Source organism: Acipenser ruthenus, chromosome 7, assembly GCF_902713425.1.
Source record: "Acipenser ruthenus chromosome 7, fAciRut3.2 maternal haplotype, whole genome shotgun sequence".
Classification (NCBI taxonomy): Eukaryota; Metazoa; Chordata; class Actinopteri; order Acipenseriformes; family Acipenseridae; genus Acipenser; species Acipenser ruthenus.
Genome location: NC_081195.1, coordinates 48,806,323 through 48,828,165, shown reverse-complemented (window position 1 = coordinate 48,828,165; position 21,843 = coordinate 48,806,323). Strand labels below are relative to the sequence as shown.

The following is a 21,843-nucleotide window of genomic DNA, read 5'->3' as shown; positions in this document are numbered from 1 at the left end:
TCTTAGGGCACAGATGTGAGTGGTACACTGGATAATTCCATTTCATTGAGGTGCAAAGTTGTTGGACTGACATCTGTGCCTTAAGGAGCACCAGATGACTTTCCTTCTTGAAGCTAAATTTAGCCTGTTTGGGGGTTCATGGCTAGTTAACAGGCAAGGGACTGTAGCAAACATTATCTTCCTGTAACAAACATTAACACTGGGAGCATAATGGATTGTGTTGAACATCTTGGTGGTATATTAATTGGACTGTGCAGTGTTGTCCAAAGGCAGCCTAAGGGGCTGAACATGCTGTCCTGTGGAGAGAAGAAAACTGAATATGCTGTTAAATTAATATTATTAGACTTCTTGCCTTGCTGGCAGGTGTGAGACTGAGCTGTATGTATACAAAAAGGAATTTATCAGTATTTAAATATCTAACACTTCATTCTATAAGCACTTTGTGATTTGTATCAGTTTAGTTTGATTGTGGAAATTGTTTGTTTTGCAGGAACAATCATTTATTATGTGTTGTCTTCTAATTTGGTATAAAGTTGTGTTCTATGTGTGATCACTTTTGAGTACTGGTGTTCCTTCTTTCATAGTTCAGATACTGTTAACAATACTGTGACAGGGTAGCCGATTGGTGACGTCAGGTCAGATGCAGGAAAAAAACAAAGGCAAAATACTGCAGTGCAAAAAGGCGTGGCATGCGCCATTTATTTAAACACAAATAACAAAAATAAAAGGCTTAACAAAAAACACTGATCACAGAGCAAATAAAAAAAAAAACCCCTATAGGTCAGGCTGGGCAATTGCCTTCACTGTTCCTATATTTTTATTTTTTAATTCTCGCTCTGTTCTCTCCTCCGAACAACCCACCTAGATTGCAGAGAGCTGCAGGCTTTTATGCAGGTGAACATCTCACGATTTAGCAACAATTAATTAATTCAGGAGATGGTCACCTTCTGCAGAAGGTTTTTTTAATGTGGATGGGGCTTCCCATCCACGCTGTAAAACAATACTGGTAACAAAACATACGGCTTCTCACCATCATATATACAAATAAATCATAACAACAAAATAATAATAATAATAATACTACAACAAAACAAATACTAAATAATAAATTGCACAGGGGCGGAGGGGTACCCCGTTCTAAAATAAAAAAAAAAAACAATAACATGGCGGACGTCACCTTGCTCGTCCTCCAAATACAAACACACACATTTTATGTACAGGGCTCCTGGCCTTGTTACAAATACGTACTTCATTAATACTTACACTTTACATCCACAACTTGCATGTCTACATATCCATTTGACTTCACGTTTACAAACTATTTTATCAGGGGTGCCTTTGTCACATTTGGATGCTTTGTTTTTGTTTACAAAAACACCTATATGTAGTTTGTGTTATTTTATCTTGGCGGCCTACATACAATAAACCACATTGATTATTAGCCAGTTCAGTTACTCCTGTATATTACAGTTTTATACCTGTTAATAAATATCTTCTAATCTTCCATTACCTTGTGGTGTGAGCAGTTATCTCTTTTACTACAGCTTTCATGATTATTTTATGGCACCTAAACAAAGCTTTCTTCTCATACTTTAAGAAATCACCTCGGCTGCCCATTCTGTATCCTTTGCTTTAGAGAATTTCATATTCCTGCTTCTTGAATCAGCACAGTCCCCAGAATCAAGGTCAGCTTTTTAGTGACCATCCCTTATTTACAGCAGATGCTCCCATTCAAACAGAATGCACAAAGCTGCATGTGTAGGGGGATTGATAACCGTGGTTAAGGTGTGTTTTTCGTTATCAAGAGTAAAAACGTTTCAGCTACTATTCATGTAAAAAAAAAAAAATCCTTGAAATTTGAATCTGTTTTATAATTCGTATTCTCAACATATTTTTTATTCCAATGTTGAAGCTGTTAACCTAAACTGTTTACTACTCAGCAGTCGTATCCTTCCTTCCCTGCAAATCAATAAACAACAACCTCATGTTTGTCCAGTATTCAAGATGAAAGTATCTTAATACTTTTACTGCTGCCCTATGGAGACCTTCTAGGTCTGTGTTTCTGGCAGATCTTGACCACATGAACAGCATAAAAGCCCTCTGATCTTTCAATGTGAGATAAACAGCATTACCTGACTCAACTCAGAGAAATGAATCTCGTAATATAGTGTGCTATTTTAAAACCATGCAAACTACTAAGTGTCAGCTTAGTAAAACAAGCAAAACACTCCAGTAAGTATAACAAACACATCTTGCTAATGTGATCAAATAAGCAACTTTGGAATACAGTGCCTAAAAGTAATTATTTTTTAGTTATTTTGAGAAGATAAAAATGTTCTTTCTTCATTCAAAAGCAAGCAGGTTAGCTAGTAAAAGTCACTGCACATCTTTTTCAATACAGTGCCCAATGGGGGCGAAATTGCGATGACCTAGGACTTTCTTTTGTATGCTCATACACTGATTGACTACCATGGTAATGGAATGCACATTACACTAACTTGGGGGATGAATTGTAGTGGGATATCAGCATAGTGATACTGGTGTATTTATTTAGGTTCTATTAGTTAATGAAAATATGCATCATTTTAAATAATTTAATCATTTTTTAAAAGATTACATCTTCCTAACCTTGTAGCTGAGCTGCCTATAGCCTAAAGACTGAAATGCCATGTACTGTATTCCTTTGTTGTGTTTGAAAAGATATTCAGAAAATATATTGAAACAACAAGGGGATTAATGAATGAAACATTCTAAAATCTTCCTTGGGCCTCTTGAACTGGAACAGAGGTGTCTTTTTAAAAAATATCTGGCACCATATTAAGGGAAAATTAATTAATCAGTAATGCATGCAAGGGACATCTCACAATAGTTATATATATCTATGCTTTTTAACCTTTTGAGCTATTGTCTTGCCTCATACGCAAATGCACCTGCATCAATTGGGTGTAGTCTGAGTTGGGATTCCTTTCCTATTTGGATTCCTTTAAATGTATTCATTTCTGCAGCCTTGCAATATTAGCTCAGCTCTTTTGAATTGCACAAGATATTCATAGACAAAGAGAAGGAGATGAGATACCTTTTATTGGACTAACTAAACAATAATTAATCACAAGCTTTCAAGACCTCAATGTCTCTTCTTCAGTTGAAAGTAGGAAAGAGATTGATGTTTACATTCAAAGGTGGCATCAGAACTTTATCCCACCCTGTGTTTCCCCACAAGCACTAAGCACCTACTCAATAGTGTAAAATTATTTTCCTTTTTCATAAAATGGTGCAAACTGTCTACTGGAGTACAAAGCTTTAGCGGTAACACTTTAGTTTAGTGATCTGATATAAGTGAGTATAAACAATCTATAAGTGTTATTAATTATGCTATTAACAATTATAGAATATGAATAGGAATAGTAAGAGTATTATTTTGTCATTGTTTTTTGCGCTATTGTTTATAATCGCTTATAACGGATATAATCTGTCTGTCTTTTCAGGGCTGTTTGTCTTTCTATGCCTGTGTGCCTGCCTGTCTGTCTCAACAATTGTATGTGGTTGCTTTGTTTTTTGCAGTACAGTTATTATACACTTTTGCCATGGTTTTGTTTTTGCTATTGTTTATAACGGATCCCTAAAATAAAGTGCTACCGCTTTAGCTGGAGTACATAGCCTGCATGCTATAAACAACTTTCAGCACACTGTAGCATCCGTTAGTAAAAATAAGAAAAAACAATACAATTAGGAAAATCAATACATTTTAAGAAAATACATGATTTATATTAGGTATTTGGAAGGGGACTGTAAAATGTACAGTTGGCCTATATATTCAAATTGCTAACTCTTCACAGCCTGTAGCCTCTAAGGAGGGATCAGCTGTATTTACAACATCTTATGGAAGCTCCAAAGAGTTAGGTTGTGATTGGTTAGTCTAGAAACCTCTCAAACATTTTAAAGACATTGCATTTTCTGTTTACTGGTGCTTTGAATGTTGGACTGCATTGCAAGGAAATCAAATAATAAATTCAGAAAACCTTCAGCTGAAGCATCTAATGTTGGTTCCAGTAACAGGACTGTGTGTGTGGTTGTAGTGTTGGAATATCTACAACTATTTTTATTTTGAACATTTATTTTCCTTTGCTGTAGAAAAATATATATTCATGTTACTTAATTGAATTATGTAATTAAGTAACCTGTTTTAGGAGTATCTGTTCCAGCCAGCCATTTCCTTTATTTTTTGATGCCTCTTAATTCTATCCAATATATGTCTGATAGTACATGTCATGTGAGGGCTCTGGAACTGCATAGAGGATGCATATCTTCATGAAAATTGCTCCAGGGCAGAGAATGAACTTTGGCTTTTCATCTTAATGTGCTGGTTGTAGCTAGTCTAGTCTATGCCTTTGAAATACACAGCTTAGATCAAGAAACTCAGTGGAATCTGTGGAGTTCAAACAACAATAAAATCACTGTAGAAACAAGGATCAAACAGAGCTACTGTATCACAGAAGTGCAAAGGGGAGTTTCCAAAAGACAGATGCAGACAGAATTGAAAAAAATAAAACTTTTAATATTAGCGATACATAATATATTCTTCTGGCACTACAAGCAATTAAATCAAGCACATAACAGTAAGTAATGGAAACATAATACACAATATTGTGTGCAGAAATATAGTGCAGAAATCTTTGACATGTTGCATTTTTCTACTCAATTTACTCAAAGCCTCCACTAGTGTTTTCTACTATTATAACAACCTTGACTTGCATAAAGAAGGAAAAACGTTGAGTGAAGTAGCTCACATCACTTGATTTTCAAGGTGTGGTATCCGAAGCATAATCAACAAGTACACGTATAGAAAGAAGACAAGCTTTGAATTGACAACAGAACTGGCAGAAAGGACAGGTGTCGTTGTCCATCAAATCAACAGTACGAAGGTCACTCTTGAAATCAGGACTTAAAGGATGTGTTGCAGTAACAATACCTCTGTTAAGAAAGGGGAACAAGACTAAAAGGCTACAATATGCACAAGAACACAAATTGGACTATGGAACAATGTGCTTTGGACTGCTGATGGATGGACAACGACACCTGTGCCTTATGCCAGTTCTGTTGTCAATTCAACGCTTGTCTTCTTTCTATTCCTTAATGATATTATCTTCAAGTATTGCTCATCCTTGTTAGACAGCTTGTTGGGTCTTCCAGTCCTGGGTTTGTCAATTACAGATGTTTCTCTTTACTTGTTGATTATACTTTGGATACCACACCTTGAAAATCGAGTGATGCGAGGTATTTCACTCCTCGAGTGATGCGAGGTATTTCACTATATATATATATATATATATATATATATATATATATATATATATATATATATATATATATACACACACTAGTGGTGCAATCGGCACCCTAATTTCGTATTCGATTATCGTATAGGCATTTATCAACAATAATCTGCATTGTTTTATTTTTCAAAATAAAGAACAAACATTAGTTTTTTTTAACAGAAGATCAAATAACTAAAAGCACCGTTTCATATACAGTAACATAATCAACAAAAAGGCACAACTTGCATTCAAATAGAACTTACGATTTATAAAAAAAAAAGAAATACAATGGACTTGGGTTTTTAACAACTGAAAAGAATATGCGTGCGTCTGCATCAGATGTCCCTTTAACATTGTAACAATAATAAAAAATACTATATTTTAACAGAAGTAATTTCTATCTGAACTATGGTTGTTCATTACTGTTAACATTTTTTGACCAAAAAGCAATACATTTGAATTAATCTCACAAATCCTGATTAATTAAACTATTGTACTAAATTCAGCTTCTTTTTATATAATATTGCCATATAATCCAAACACAACATGCTTTGAAACAAAAGCAGGTGATCAGTAGATTTAACAGATTTAAAGCAAAACAAAAAAAACATATTGCCTTAATTTAATCAAGAAAACTTGAGTACAATAGGCCTACTTCTGATTTGGCTTCTCCAAAATGAATGTAGAGGCCTAAAGTGTGTATCCTAGCAACGTGCTAATCTACCGTACTAGCAATAAAAAGTGCACCCTCACACACTGAAGGTTTTAATGCAAACCGGCAACAGGACAGGAGACTTCAAAATGGGTTATAATTTGATGCATCGATTCACCAATATGTAATCGAAGCTCGGGAAATTTAAGTACAGATGATCAATAATTGATGCATCGATTTAATTGTTGCACCCCTAATATATATATATATATATATATATATATATTGACTATTTTTTATATTTCATTTTTATGCTATACTTTGGATGTTAATTTATTATTTCTTGTTGTGTTTTCACAATTAAGGTGGACAAAATCTGAAATTGAATTCTTGGACACCTTGGTTAAACATGATCAAGAATCTATTAAAACAGATCTTTACTCAAAACCTACTGATATGCATCAGTACCTACATATGTCATCTGCACACCCTATCTTTACTAAAGGAGCAATTCCTAAAGGACTGCGTATAATGATAAAAATCATTTGTTCTCATGAAAATCACTACAAAAAACAGAAAGGAATTCAAAATAAACCTTAAGAAAAGAGGATATAAAGAACAAATTATTGAGAGAGAAATGAGAAAATAAATATTCAGTCTTAAATCCATCATGCAAGGATAGCAACCTTGGTATATTTTGCCTAGGATGTAATAAAATGTAGGAGAGACAGGTTATATCATTATATAAAAGAATACAGTACCACCTATCAAATATAAAATAACAAAGTAAATGAACCAATAGTTCAGTACTTTACAAGGACAGACACACCATGGATGACCTGAAGTTTGTGGTTTTAGAAAAAATAAAATTACATAATGTACATTATAGAAGAGTAAAAGATACATGGATAAATAGAAGCTGTATGATTATAGCTATAAGCTCTAATTTCACAGCTGATTGGGGTCTGTGAATCTAGCCATACTGTAAATGTTTTATCATCAATCAGAGCAGCTGACAATAGTTTTGTGTTTTCTTTTACAAATTACTGTTTTCCCTCAGCTATTGGTGGATGTAATACTTGGTTTGTTAAAAAATATTATATGTATACAGAAGCCAAGGGTGTTAACGTGGGCACTTAATAGGTGGATGGATTCAAATGAATTGTGTACATGGATGTGTCAGGTTTTTATCAGTGATGATACATAAATTACATTTCCTGTACTAATTTGTCGTTGTGGGCATGTTTTCTGAGAAGTAGTGCGAGATTCATACTTAAAGTACAGCGCAGTGACTTACATCATTAAAACACTTATGTCCATGTATATTGTGCTACAAAAGCAAGACGAGAAATATTTGACCTAATGCAGCACTAGTGCTTTTTATGCCATTTACCTAAATGATGAAGTGCAGCTTCTGACAGAATGCTGTATAAGTACTTGCTACTTTTATTTGTGAGCTACACAGCTATGGGTTTCTGATGATCAGAGAGCAGTCTCTGAGCTCTTAGAACGTTTGTTAAAGATCTTACAAAAATGTAATCTTGCTGTAAGTGCCTTCTAATAAATACATTTTTGCATCATTATTGTAAGCCGCATGCTATCGATTCTTCAGTTATTCAAGCACAGCTTGACTCTGGGGTGCTACTTGCATTATCTTTTCTTGTTAGTATAAAATAGAAGTTCCTGCTCAGTTTGGTTTACGGTTGGATACCCAATAAAAAGGTTTGTCCTTTGCACTGGAGTTGGAACGGGGTGTATGTTAAGGTGTTTTTTTAATTGTTATATATTTATTTATTTATGTTTTTATTTTTATAAATTAAATAGGCTTACATTGAGCACACACTTGCCTTATTAGCTATACCCCTACAATATTGCTTTGTTATATTGTTTTGTTTTTAAACATACAGGTCTATGACTTATTTGTAATAAGACCTGTTTTATTAGAACAAGGAAATCCTTACCCAAACACGAACAGTACCACAAAAAAATTATATGTATCCTGATATTTATATTTTGCAGTGGCAGGTATTTTTTTCTTCACCAAAGTGTCCATCCCTATAGAACAGAGAAAATAAAAGTGATTTATAACATTGCTACCATTTGATTGGACAGATCTAGAAAATAAGTAGAATACTAAACCAGCATTGCAAAAAATAGGACATTGAAAATGTCACCATTTTAAAACATGGCACATCATTGCTGAAGTAGAAAATATGAAGTAGCACAACAGATCGAAAGACACACATCGGCAAGTAAGAGAGGCTGCACCTGACTGCTGTAAGCTATTGTTCTCTCAGCATGTTCCTCATTGCTCAAGTGTTGGGTAAGGGGACTGGACTTCTTATTGCACAGCTTCCAAATGTATCTCTACCATTTATGTTTAGAATAGATTTTGTTTATCCCCATATACATTTAGGTTTAACACTGACTTGAAGAAAATTTGGCTGGCTGTATTTAAAAAAAATAAAATAAATAAAAATAGAACTGCAATGCACTTATTGACACTAATGATTTATGAACCCAACCCTGCATTAATAGAACTCTCATAATACATTTTTCTTTAGCAAAATGTCCACGTGATCAGATGTGTTGCCAGTCTATACTGTGTTTTTTTGAGGGACACAATAGTACGATATTATAATAATAATAATAATAATAATAATAATAATAATAATAATAATAATAATATTGTATGAATGGCCTACATAAAATACCATGTGCAGCCAAGTACAGTTTTCAGCACAATAATTTGTCTCATACCAGTGTTGCCATGGATATAAAACAAAATTAAATTGCCAATAAATGGTATATTTGAAAGGCAGTTACTGTATTGATACTTGGTTTACCTTAAAGTGTCTTTCAGTGTTCAGTGATCCAGGTCTTGATGACTGCTGATGTCCAGGCTTCGTCTTATTTGGGCTGTACCGATCAATAAAGCCATTAGGGCATGTACGCCTATTGATTATTGTAGTTATTGGCTTTTAGATCTAACACATAAAGTATCTTAAAATTAATGGATTAAAATAGCAACTGAGATCATTTTTACTTCTGGTTTATGAATCTTAATTTAAAGCTTCCTGCAGCATTAATCTCCAGGTGTTTCTTCTCCGCACATACAGGTTACGAACCTGCACAATGTGTCTTCTACAAAAGTAACACTTGATTATTTCATTTCTTGTCATATGGATTACATGATTTATTCTGTAAACTGTCAAATCTACTCTTTACAATCCAGATCTGAAACACAATTAATTGATTGACCATATACAGCTACTTCAATGCAACAGGCAAAACAACAATATTTAAGCCCCCAATGTCATCAAAACAGTAGAATCCATGTTGTTGCATAAACAATGTAATGCATAACGTGATTAACTACCGTACTCCCTAGTAGACACTCATTTTCTGTGCCCCATTATCACACGTAGACTTTTAAATATACATGTGTGGCAATGTGCCCCGCCCCTGTGTGCATATTATGTGTTGTATGTTGCGTGCGTGTGTTAATGTTGGTGTATAGATTGGTACACGGGATATAAACGGGTCTGTTTCACGTGTGATTTAAAAAGGTAGATTTATATTTAGGCACGAGGAGGGCACAAATCACTTCACGTGCTGGTTAAATGTAATATGTGAGCACGGGGTTGCACAGAATTAATTCACGTGCTGGGATTCAAGTGAATAATTAATTAGTAATTGAATCCCAGCACAACAGTATATATAGATGCACATTTCATTCAGTCGGGGTTGGGTGTTCGGTGAGTGGAGAACGGGATTGGAGACAGAGGTGTTTGTTTGTCTGTCTAGTCCGTTTTGTTTGTCTATTTATTTTGGCCTCAAGTGCCGTGCCCTGTGTTTGGTCTGTTCCAACCTTTTATTTTCTGTTCTGTTTATTAAATGCTGAGCGAAAGCATTCGCTCAGCTTCACCAAACCACACCTCTCTGTCTGTTTATTTCCTGCTCCTGGTCTGATGCCACCCACTCCGGCCGTCTTTGTGACAACGTGACACTGTAGACTTTTGTCCCCCTTGGGGAAATGCATCTACAAGTAATATATGCTTTACTTCCTGCTTTAAAATGTGCACACAGCTGCACAGCAAGTACAAATTAATGAAACATTTTTACACCATTTAATGATGTAAGTGACGTGTATTTATTTTGGGTTAAAGTGCAACATTTTAGAAATAAAAAATGTAAAATCAGTGGAGAAGCGGAGAGGATTCTTTTCATTTTTTTTTTTTATGCAGACGACGGATTTCAGTTCAAAGTTGTGTCAACACTGAACATTCTTTGTCCCAAATAATGAGAAAATAGAGGCAGTAATTGGGCCAGTTTACAACGAGATAGCGTGCTGCTCTTTGTCAACATTGTTTTTGTTCTTAAATTAAATTATACAAAATGTGCAATGCAAGTATTTTTAAAGAACGGCACTAGTTTATAACAAACTAGAAAATGTTGTTCCACTAAGTCTCATTTTATAGTAATAGTGTGTAACGTTACGGTTGTCGTTTTCACTGAAACTTGTTTTTTAAAACGGGGTAAAGACTAACGCTAACCAAATTAAGCTGCTGCCAGCTTCCAATATCCCAGTAAAGTAAACATTGCACAGTTGCATACTGTAATTACTGTTACATTAAACAAATAGCAGTACAACATAATTTGTTTTAATCGTTTTACAGTAGCAGCTAGGGACCTTAGACTACTCTTATTTCAGATCATTGAAAAAAAAGTAATGTATTGCATGGGCTTTACAAAGAGCCAGGGGTAACTATTTTAGAGCGTCCATCCGAATACATCTCACCAGATTTGATACATACTTACAACCTTGAGTTAAGTCTTTCCACAAAGAATGACACTTTGTATCAGATATAAATCAATTTACATAAACTGCTAAATAAGCACCACAATTCTGTGAATGTCAAAAGCAGAAATATGTAGCAGTTTTAAATAACATTTACACAAATAAACAGTTTACACAGATAATCACAAATACACTAAAATAAAAGTGAGCAGCGACTCGCTTTCATCTAGGCAAATTTGTCAACACCAGTCTGTAAGTCTAGTGTTTCTGTCTAACTAATACCAACATTTGCATACGGCAAAAATATGTTAGAAAAATAAATCCATTGATTTTATGTATAACTTGCCTAATCATTTATTTCCATATAAATGCAAATTTAAGCAAGGTAACATTTTAAAACAGTAATTATAACAGTAAATCTCAACCAGAATCGGTAGTGTACCACCTTAAATATTATTTTCCACTGATCCACTGTGAAAAAGACAACGATGAGTTGATAGAGCAGCTTATGCATTCATGTACCATTCGAAAACTAGTGCAGTGCACCGCCACACTTTTTTTGGTTTTTAAATTATATTATGCGAGAACTGCAATGCTGTATAATATTGATAATTTAAATAAATGCTTTATTCATCCCAGTCAAGCAAAGGATGGGCTGTGAATGATATTTTTTCTTTTAAAGATAATTACAATAATCTAAAAACGAAATGGGGTCAAATTGAAACCCGAAAACACACAGCACAGCACTACACAAATCTATGGTACCTTTTCTTTAGAGCATGTATAAATAATTTTTACCTGGGCATAAGCAATATTAGTTTCTTCCGCAAGTGAATCCCTCCTTGTTGTCTCGCTGTGTTTAATTTCTACTGTTTTCCACCTGTTGTGGCACATATCCGACATTTCACTTTGACTCACCATGATCACTGGACAACGATGAACTATCAATCAAAAATTAATGAATGCTGCCGATGCCTTGAGACTCTGAGTGCGAGCAATTACATCATACTGTCGCCGATCCGGGTTAGATTAGAAAAGAATGATGATTGAAAAACACATTTTATTAGCTTGTGAAGAAAACTTTGACCATTTGATATGGGGGGATGGGGGGGGGGGGTCAAAAAGTGGAAGATATAATGCCATCTAGATCGTCTGGTGGGGGCAAACCAACATCTGCGGTTCACACTCTACATGGCGAATGCAATAACTGCATTGATTTTGCACCAGTCTTTATCACATTTGTTATCCACTCCTAGCCTGCTATAGAAGTTTCAAAATACATTTCACTATAACCTTAAGTGAGTTGATTACAGGATTATATATATACTGTTATGTCATTTGAGAAAATGAAAAAAAAAACCATAGTACTCTAAACCTTGCTTTTAATAGTAAAACAGGCCCCAGGTAGGAGATATTTAACCAACCTGCGTTAAAATATTTGACTGTATGCACTGTTTGCTCATTTATTTGAATGGCTCTTACAATGGCAATTATATAAAGTGGCATTAAATACACTGTACACTCTTTAATCTTTACTAGGCCAATCGAATGTCGAACCATGAGTTGTGGTCTTTGATCGATACAGTAGAAATAGTGAGATTCAGTGTTTTATTGACTGAATCGTCAAGAATAGGCCTATATGTTTCTTTTAAATTTAAAAACACTATTCTGGTCTTTTGAATCAGTCGTTAGGAGTGTGTGGTTTATGTAAATGCCTTTATTACTATTTATATTATACTACAGGCTGTAACTTGAGGTGATCTAGGTTTAAGGCACAGAAGGACATGTTCTTAAAAATATTTTTTTTAAATAAAATAATAATAATAATAATAATACGTTTATGGACTTGTGGAGTTTTTTAGTTTTTTTACATGGTAGTATTGAGAAAGAAACAACAATGTGAATTGACTATTTTGATAAATACCTCCTTTATAGCGATCCTTAGGGAATATTCCTAGAGATTTAGTTAATATATTTTGTATCAATTTTTCTCAATCTGCAGTTTAAAACACATTGTCATTTTACTGTAATATTTGTGACAAACCTGCTACATTATGCAATTATATTTAATATTTACTAAACCTCTGGATGTCAGACTTGGATGTCTTGAAAACATGATGTTATAAAGTGGTAGATTAAGTTATTACCAGAAGTAGTCTGGGCAGGAGGTAATCAGTCTCCATTTGGGGCTAATCAGTCGTTTGGATGTAATGTGAATTCTCTGCAGGTCAGGGTTGGCAGATTTTATGTTATGATGCACCACTGCTAGTATGTTTCTTGCTGTTAACATATATGTCTATTTTTGCTTTTTTTGTGAAATAAAAACTAGCTGCTCATGCTGTACCTCTTCTGACGTATGTCTCCATTCTTGAATCTGAAATGTACAATGTCTGTGTATCATTTCGTTAGGATGTTTAAGAAACACTAGTGAAGTATTTGTTTTGTTATTGGTTTATTGGCTGCTATGTCAACTAAACAGTCGCCAGAAGAAACCAAATGGCCTGAGATAATAAGTACATTGTCCTGTTCAGATGTTGTGAACTAGATAACAACTGAATATGTATTACTTATTACACTGATGGTTATATCCTGTTATTTGCTTGTTCAAATTAGTTTATAATGAGTGTTCTCTCTCTCTCTCTCGCACTCTCTCTCTCTCTCTCTCTCTCTCTCTCTCTCTCTCTCTCACGCGCTCTCTCTCTCGCTCTCTCGCTCTCTCTCGCTCTCTCTCTCTCTCGCTCTCTCTCTCTCGCTCTCTCTCGCTCTCTCTCTCTCGCTCGCTCGCCTTGCATAAGTATTCACCCGCCTTGGACCTTTCCACATTTTGTAGTGTTACAACCTGGAATTAAAATGGATGTAATTAGGATTTTTTGTCACTAATTCAAATTCAATGTCAAAGTGGGGAAAAAAATCTACATATTTTTCAAAATTATTTACAAATAAAAAACTGAAAAGTCTTGATTGCATACGTATTCATCCCCTTTGCTGTGACACCCTTAAATAAGCTCTGGTGCAACCAATTGCCTTCAGAAGTCACATAATTAGTTGAATGGAGTCCACCTGTGTGCAATTAAAGTGTCACATGATCTCAGATTAAATATACCTGTTTCTGGAAGGCCCCAGATTTTGTTAGAGAACATATCTAAACAAACAGCATCATGAAGACCAAGGAGCTATCAAAACAAGTCCGGGATAAAGTTCTGAAGAAGCACCAATCAGGGTTGGGTTATAAAAAAATATCCCAAACTTTGAACATCCCCCGGAGCACCGTTAAATCCATCATTAAAAAATGGAAAGAATATGGCACTCTGCCTAGAGAAGGCCGTCCACCAAAACTCAGTGACCAGGTAAGGAGGGCATTAGTCAGAGAAGAGAATGGTAACTCTGAAGGAGCTGGAGAGATCCACAGCTGAGATGGGAGTCCATGGGCTTTATGGAAGAGTGGCGAGAAGAAAGCCATTGCTGAAAAAAACCCATATCAAATCCCGTTTGGATTTTGCCAAAAGGCATGTGGGAGACACAGCAAACGTGGAAAAAGGTTCTCTGGTCTGATGAGACCAAAATTGAACTTTTTTGGCCTTAGCGCAAAACGCTATGTGTGGCGCAAAGCTAAAAAACAAGAACCTGAATGTCTTAGAATGGCCCAGTCAAAGCCCAGACCTCAATCTGATTGAGAATCTGTGGCAAGACCGTTGGAAAATTGCTGTTTACCAACGGTCCCCATCCAACTTGACAGAGCTTGAGCAATTTTGCCAAGAAGAATGGGCAAAAATTGCAGGATCCAGATGTGCAAAGCTGGTAGAGACTTACCCAAAAAGACTCACAGCTGTAATTGCTGCCAAAGCTGCTTCTACCAAGTATTGACTCAGGGGGGTGAATACCTATGCAACCAACAAATGTATTTTTTTTTTTGTTTAACTTTTGTTTCACAATAAAAAATATTTTGCACCTTCAAAGTGTTAAGTATGTTGTGTAAATCAAATGGTAAAAATCCCAATTAAATCCATTTTAATTCCAGGTTGTAACACTACAAAATGTGGAAAAGTCCAAGGGGGGTGAATACTTATGCAAGGCACTGTGCATATATATATATATATATATATATATATATATATATATAATTTACTTTACACTGGCACTTACTACATATTAATGTTTAATTAACATACATGGATTTCATAATAGGATTGGAAGGGATTTTCTGAAAGAAGTGTCAGGAATTGGAAAATAATCTGCTATAAAAGACAAGTTAGAACAGCACATTTTTAAATAGACATGTATCAGTATTAACAATACCTTTACCCTCTCTCAGATGGTCCAGTCATATGGAGGATGCTGACCTATCCCCCAACTCGGAGAGCTCTCATCGTGGGCTGTGGATTGCAGATGTTTCAGCAGCTGTCTGGCATCAACACAGTCATGTATGTATTTGCTTAAATAAATTACTTAAAGCAATTTAGATCTTTATGAAAAGATGGCTCATTCCTCAGGATTAATACAAATCTAAATTTCTATTGAGTTTAGAAATGAGTAATGTATTCCCTAACATATTGCAGCTCTTATACCACTGAAAAGCATTCAAGTATCTTACTTTTAATGCTACATTGTGAAAATAAATTGTGTGTTTTATGCAAAGTGGAGCCTACAAACCCATAACAGAATGCAGGCTGTTCCATGTGTGCACTGGCTGGTTTATTACAAAGCAGCTTGTCCGCAAGTGACCTGGAGTAGAGCTTCATATTCTTAATACTACGTGTCTATGTTCATTGTACCAATTAAGCGTTCCTTTACAGTTCCCTGCAGACATAGCTAGCTGTATGGAGAATGTACAGGAGCGGTTTATTAATTCACCTGCTCTTTATGCAATTGTCATGGATACCAGATTTAAGATACAGATTTACATCAGCTATTGGTTATGGTTTGTACATTTTGGTGAGTAAATACAGCACTGGCAATCGCTGAAAAATATAATATTATCTAGGAGAAAATGTATAATTTAATGTTTTTTCATATTGTGCGGACTGAAACAGTTCTGGGAATTTGATTTAAAAGAAACAGTTAATGCAAGAAGGCACCAAACCATAACAATGGTTATACTAATAAATAAAAATTAAATTTGACACCTTCTACTTGCACATGCTGTAAACCCCTTCATCTCCAAAGATTATTACTGTTTTAAGGCTTGTTGTTAGTAATGAAAATGTATGCTTAAATGACATTTAATGAAGGAGCTTTAATTGGTCTGGTTCTACGCAATGTAATTATATTTTGTGCAGCAAATCAAAGGTGTTTTAATATATCATGATTTAGGAGGTTCACAATTACTTTCATATATTTGTTTGTTCATGAGAGCAAATTATATTTCCATGGGATCTATTAACATTTTACAATCATATTTCCCTGGTACACAGGCACCTAATCTGAAAGCCTTGTAATATCAATTATGCAAGGTTGGTGGTTCTTTAAGTACGGATTCTCACTTCCCACAGTGTTTACTTTAGTCTTGTAATGGTAATGAGCTTTCAACCGGTGGTTGTGTGGAACAGATGAACTGCATTTACACTGGAAGTTCTAATTAGCAGCTTAAACAGTAGACATGCTAAGAGGTGAATTTGATTATATTAAAGTAAGGGTGGGGAGGCATCTTTCATTACACCTCTGGGGGGCCATATTATCAACATCACTGATTAGTATAAACTGTGACAGAGCTTATTGTAGAGGAGGATATTTATAGAGAGATCTATAGATAGATGTATCAGTTGATTTGATATAAAGGTGTGACAGGAACAGTGTTGTGGAAATTAAGGATGCAGGCAGGTAATTTATGACAAGGAGAAAGGTCAGACTTGAGTATATTACAGTACCTAGTTGAGCTCTGGCTCAGTTGATAAAGTCTTTGCTTATGTCCTCTGAGATAAACACATCAAATCCAACTATCTAATTTTTTTAATGTATTTGAATGCAAGTATTACTTGTATCATATAGTAGTTTTTAAAGTCTTTCTTTAAAAAGTTTTTCATAGGGATGGCGTGTTACCAGTCAATTTTTTTACTATGTTATACCCAGCGACTGTGAAACATTGACACTGGTGATGGTCGTTTAGACTGGGAGTTGAGGGGTAACTCAAACTTTTCTTCATGAAACAAAACACATATTTAGAGTACGTGGTTTAAAAAAAGTCATGGAATTGGTTGAATTAGCATAGCACATGTTCTATGATATGAGGGAATCTAAAGAGAAGCATTTTACAAACAAAAACATTTCTGTGCTAAGATGACAAGCTGAGTGCTTCGATCAGTAGGAAACCCAGGTGACTACAATGTGTTAGTAAAACACTGGAACTGTTCTGTAGTATCATACAAAAAATGAAGTTGTAAACACCCTTTTAAAGAGTTTAATTCATACCAGTATGCCTGAATATTAACATTGCTTAATTACCACAGAATGGCAATGACTGGCATGGCATGTTGAAGTTTGTTGTAAACCCTTGGTATATTAAGCAGATCTATTACATATTATAATATGCAGGAATGTTCTAATACTAAATAACATTGCAATGTAGGCAAGGTTTTTTGAATGCATTGTATGTACTTATTAATGTAAGAAGATAGCTAAAACCTCGAAAACTGTGTGTGAACTGAACATGTTAAATACAGCTGACAATCCTCAGTTTAGCCGGGTTTGGTACTGTATTTTACAGAAGTAATAAAGAAAAAGCCATCAAGACTGGAGCCAGAAGCCTGTGATAGAGCCTGCCACCTCTCTAATCGCATTATTATCTGACATAGATAATGTGGTTATATACAGTAGCCTGGAGTTGCAGTGACATGAGGGGAAAGCTTGCCAACTTATTATAACAATACAAGGTCATGTACCACAACCTGCGAAGAGCATCAAGCACTGCTGCATGTGATCTCTTGATTTACACAGTGTAAACCATATGCAGTTATTCAAACTAGAACAGTGTATAGGTTACAATATATTATCACTGAATACTATTTCTCAAATTGGCTTTGGGCTAAGTTGCATGACCAACAAGAATCAACAAGAGACATATGTGTGATAATGTACTTTATTTTCACAAATTATTTTATGTATTCATGTGTTTGTTAAAAATGGATTATGGTTCCTAATCATCATTGCTGCTTTTTTTTTTTTGTTTACAAATGATTAGCCGATAGCAGGCAATGTACTAAACTTGTACATGCAAAAGACACATATAGATAATCTTTCACTAAGGCATTCTATTTCCATGGTAACAGTTTAATTATTACCTGTCAATTCCCATGGTCTGTACTCCAACTCTCTTCTGCCCATAATCTTATACAGTTTAGTATCTTTTAATAGCCTATTATAAAACGTAATGGTAATGGCCCTAGGCAGCGTAATAATATGAATTGTACTCATGTGCCTGCTGAATAAATCATAGGGCATGACATTTAACTGCATATACAAGGGGTGTCATGACATCATCGTTTCACTGGACGGGAGCAAAGGCTGCATGGAGGAAGGACCTCTGGGGATTAGAAGGGGAGGAGAGTGCTTGTGACTTAGTGAAGAGATCAGGGTTTCAAGCAAGCTTCGTTTCCCCCAAGAGCAAACAGAAAATAGACAGCAGGAGAATCAAAAAGATGAATTGAAGTCCAATTATAATTGTGCATTATAACTGAGTTTCTAAAGGCTACAGTAAAGTATATACAGTATTGGGAACTAATTGTATTATTCCAAAATCATGTTTAACACATAAAACAGAATATTGTATATTTTTCCTTCTGGTTTGGAATTGTGTTGCTTATACAAATAGATGATTAAATAAATAGGTGAATGTACCGCTTGCCAGTAAAGCTGAAAATCATTAAGACTGTTGAGATCCGAAATGTAAAAATGGTGTGATGTACAATTGTTCTGCATTTAAAATTGTTAATAAAACACTATACTGTTTTAGCCCTTAGTTCACTAGGAGAAATGTTATCGTTGTCAGAAAGTGTTGTAGTCTGTGTTCCCCTGTAGGTCTGTTAAGAAATTAAGCTTATAGCAAAAAAGACCAAAAGAAAAACCAATTTTTTGTCAGATCCTTAAGTGTCACTGTTATCCTGTTTTAAACTCATCATTATGAAAACAATTGAGAAATCGCCATTATCTATTATTGTTTTACTGCTACTGACAGATACTGGTTGGAAGATAATACTAGTTGGCAAAGTAACAAACCAAGTTCAGGTTCGTTGAGCTTTTAGCTTGTTTCCAGGCATTTAGCACAGTTTGGATAAAGCACACTTTTTACGCTAGCTTTACAAACACCCACTGGTCCTTCTCTAAACTGCATTACCCAGGTACACAACACAAAATTGGTAATTTAAAAAAATGTCTCTGGAGCCTAGTTTCACTGTTCTGTTCATATATATATATATATATATATATATATATATATATATATATATATATATATATATATATTTAGCTCAAAGAGCCAGTTGCCCAACGTTTCGATATGTTGTACATATCTTTCTCAAGGGAGCCTGTGTTTGAATCCAAACATTGGAGGTATATATATATATATATATATATATATATATATATATATATATATATATATATATATATATATATATATATATATATATAATTTTTTTTATTATTATAAAGGAAACACACAAAGGTCATGTGATACAGGAGACTTGGCTACTGAGACTCCTGAAAAAATAGAAGTGAAACTACAGCAATGTATTGTCTTTCACATACAGTAGGTAGCTGTGTTTTGTGAGACCTATTAGATTGGTACATTTTCATGCTGTAGTTTTCGGGGTGTTTTAGTGAATACAAAATAGCAATACCTTGGATATACTGGATACAGTCTGGATAAATATTTAATCCACTGGAATAAGCAGGAGAGAACTCTGCAACCTGCTCTTCTTACAGCCAATGTTAACCTTTTTTTTTTCCACAACCTTGGTTATAAAGGGGTGGACATTAAACATTACAGTTAATGGCAATTCTATTTATATAAGACCTTGACATACACTGTGCTAAAGTTAATGTCACATAAGGAGGATAATAATATCCTATACAGGTACATGGAAAATGCAATAATTTTAGATAATTGAACAGGGACATTTCCATAGTATTGCACTTCACTTTCTTTGGCATTGAAAGAAGAGTATGGTGGAGATCTGTTGTCTCTGATCCTTTTATTTCATTACATAAATACTGGCTAAATGGGGTACTAGGCTATACATTGCTAAAAGCACTGGGGCAGGAGGTTTAAGTAAAATAATACAATATAACTGAAAATGCACCTTTTCATCTCTTTACTTTTGTATTCACATAACACTAATGTCTTCAAATGTCAATTTTGTTTCAAAAGAAGCTTAATTATAAACAATGTTCCTTTTGTAATTTTTCATCTATAATTACCTAATAGTTATTCACCACTTTCAATACAATGCCATTTTATGGACAAAATAGATATCACAGTTTTCAATTTAAATAATGCTTTGTAATTTTTATTGTACGTCATAAAAGTAATTCATTCGCATGTCTAATAATATTAGTGATATTAAAAGAGTCTCTTTGATTAACCAGAATTCATTGTTGTATATTTGTTTATGCTTCCCTTCTTTAATTATATATATAATACCTAAATGTGCAAATTTTGTCTTGTTTTTCACTTCCAAATATATAATATTGTACTTGGCTGTAACAAGAGGTTGTAATTAAACTGTAAAAAGTATGTTGATTTATTTAAGTGTTTTGTAAAGCAAACTGCAATTACATTGCCATGCAAGGTTCTATGTGGCAATTTTAAGATAATTACTTTAGAAAGGCAGTACAGTATGCCTCTCGGGCTGTTAAATAATTCTTGTCATGCATTAATTTATCCATTACCAAAATAACAGGTTCCCCTTAAAGTAGTGTTAGTCAGTGCTTTAAATTTATCTTATCTCTAATTAGCTTTAGTTACATAAATAAATAACAAATAAATACATTATTCAAATGATAAAGCAGAAATATGGTCAGGAATGCCTCAGTGCACTGACAGACACGTGACACATAAAGAGCTAAAGTAAATGTGAGGAGGACCTTGATGCAGTTCGTCAGTGGCTGTCTTAGAGGACGAATATATAGATGTTAGAAAAATCTCAAACTGAGGAATGTTAATACTCTTTCATTTCCTGTTGAAGGTAATCTTTATCTCTAAGGGGAAGCTTATTCAAGCCTGCGCATTTGAATGGTTTCTCTGATATATTTTAGCAATATTTTGGTTTTACACGGCAGAAAACAAGATGACAAAGAGGTTGTGGGCTAATAAACACATACAATAGACCACAGGCCTTTTTCATTTTTCAGTACCATGAAGTTCCCCTGACCAAGACAATTACTACTTTTCCTGGTAATTTCTGATTTCCAAAGTTACTGTAAAAGCTGGTAATTCTTACTTATTATCAGAAGAAGACATATAATTGGTAGGATTTAGCAGTCTTGTTTATTGTAATGAAATACAAATCACTATTTAACAGTTTAGCTTATTGGAAGTGCTGGTACATTAATTTGCTGCACTGAAGATGCTTTTATAGGATAGGGCTATAGATTTGATTAACATTATAGTGTTACTGTATTTGAATGAAAATAAGATGCACTGGAAAATAATGTTATTTTTAAAATGTTTAATTGCTGTCATTTAGGGTGGAGCTTTTTTTAAAGAAGTTAGTAAGTGAGGATAGCATGTTCTATGTTCTCTTGTTGAAGTTTCAATTATCATTCAATGAACAGATTTGTAAAGTTTAAAGCAATTCAAGATTAGATTGATTCTTAAGTTATTTACAAGGCGATAAATTGATTACAACTAAGCGGTTCTGTTGAAACAAACAAACAAACAAAAAAAAACAGTATTTTCTGAAGGACTTAACCCTGCATCTTGTTAACTGTAACATAGCTTAACCAGACAAGAATCTGACCCTCCATCTTATTTAATTCAGTTTCACTGAAAAACAAACTCGAATATAAACCTTGATGAAACCTGCGTTTTAAATTTTCACTCAGAAAAAAAGAATTAAAACCGCTGATGCCATAATAAAAAA

The 21,843-nt window shown here is 34.4% G+C and overlaps 1 protein-coding gene across 4 annotated transcripts in view; it reads left to right on the top strand.

Annotated features, from left to right (window-relative positions):
* Positions 1-21,843, top strand: part of LOC117415588 (proton myo-inositol cotransporter-like) — an 89,636-nt gene that overhangs the window by 42,550 nt on the left and 25,243 nt on the right. For all 4 annotated transcript variants that reach the window (XR_004546436.3, XM_034026137.3, XM_034026136.3 and 1 more), the window contains exon 4: positions 15,081-15,189. Coding sequence is in view for 3 of the 4 variants with exons in the window: in XM_034026137.3 (XP_033882028.1) it covers positions 15,081-15,189 (109 nt within the window). In the remaining variant the exon portion in view is untranslated. The remainder of the gene's footprint in view (positions 1-15,080; positions 15,190-21,843) is intronic.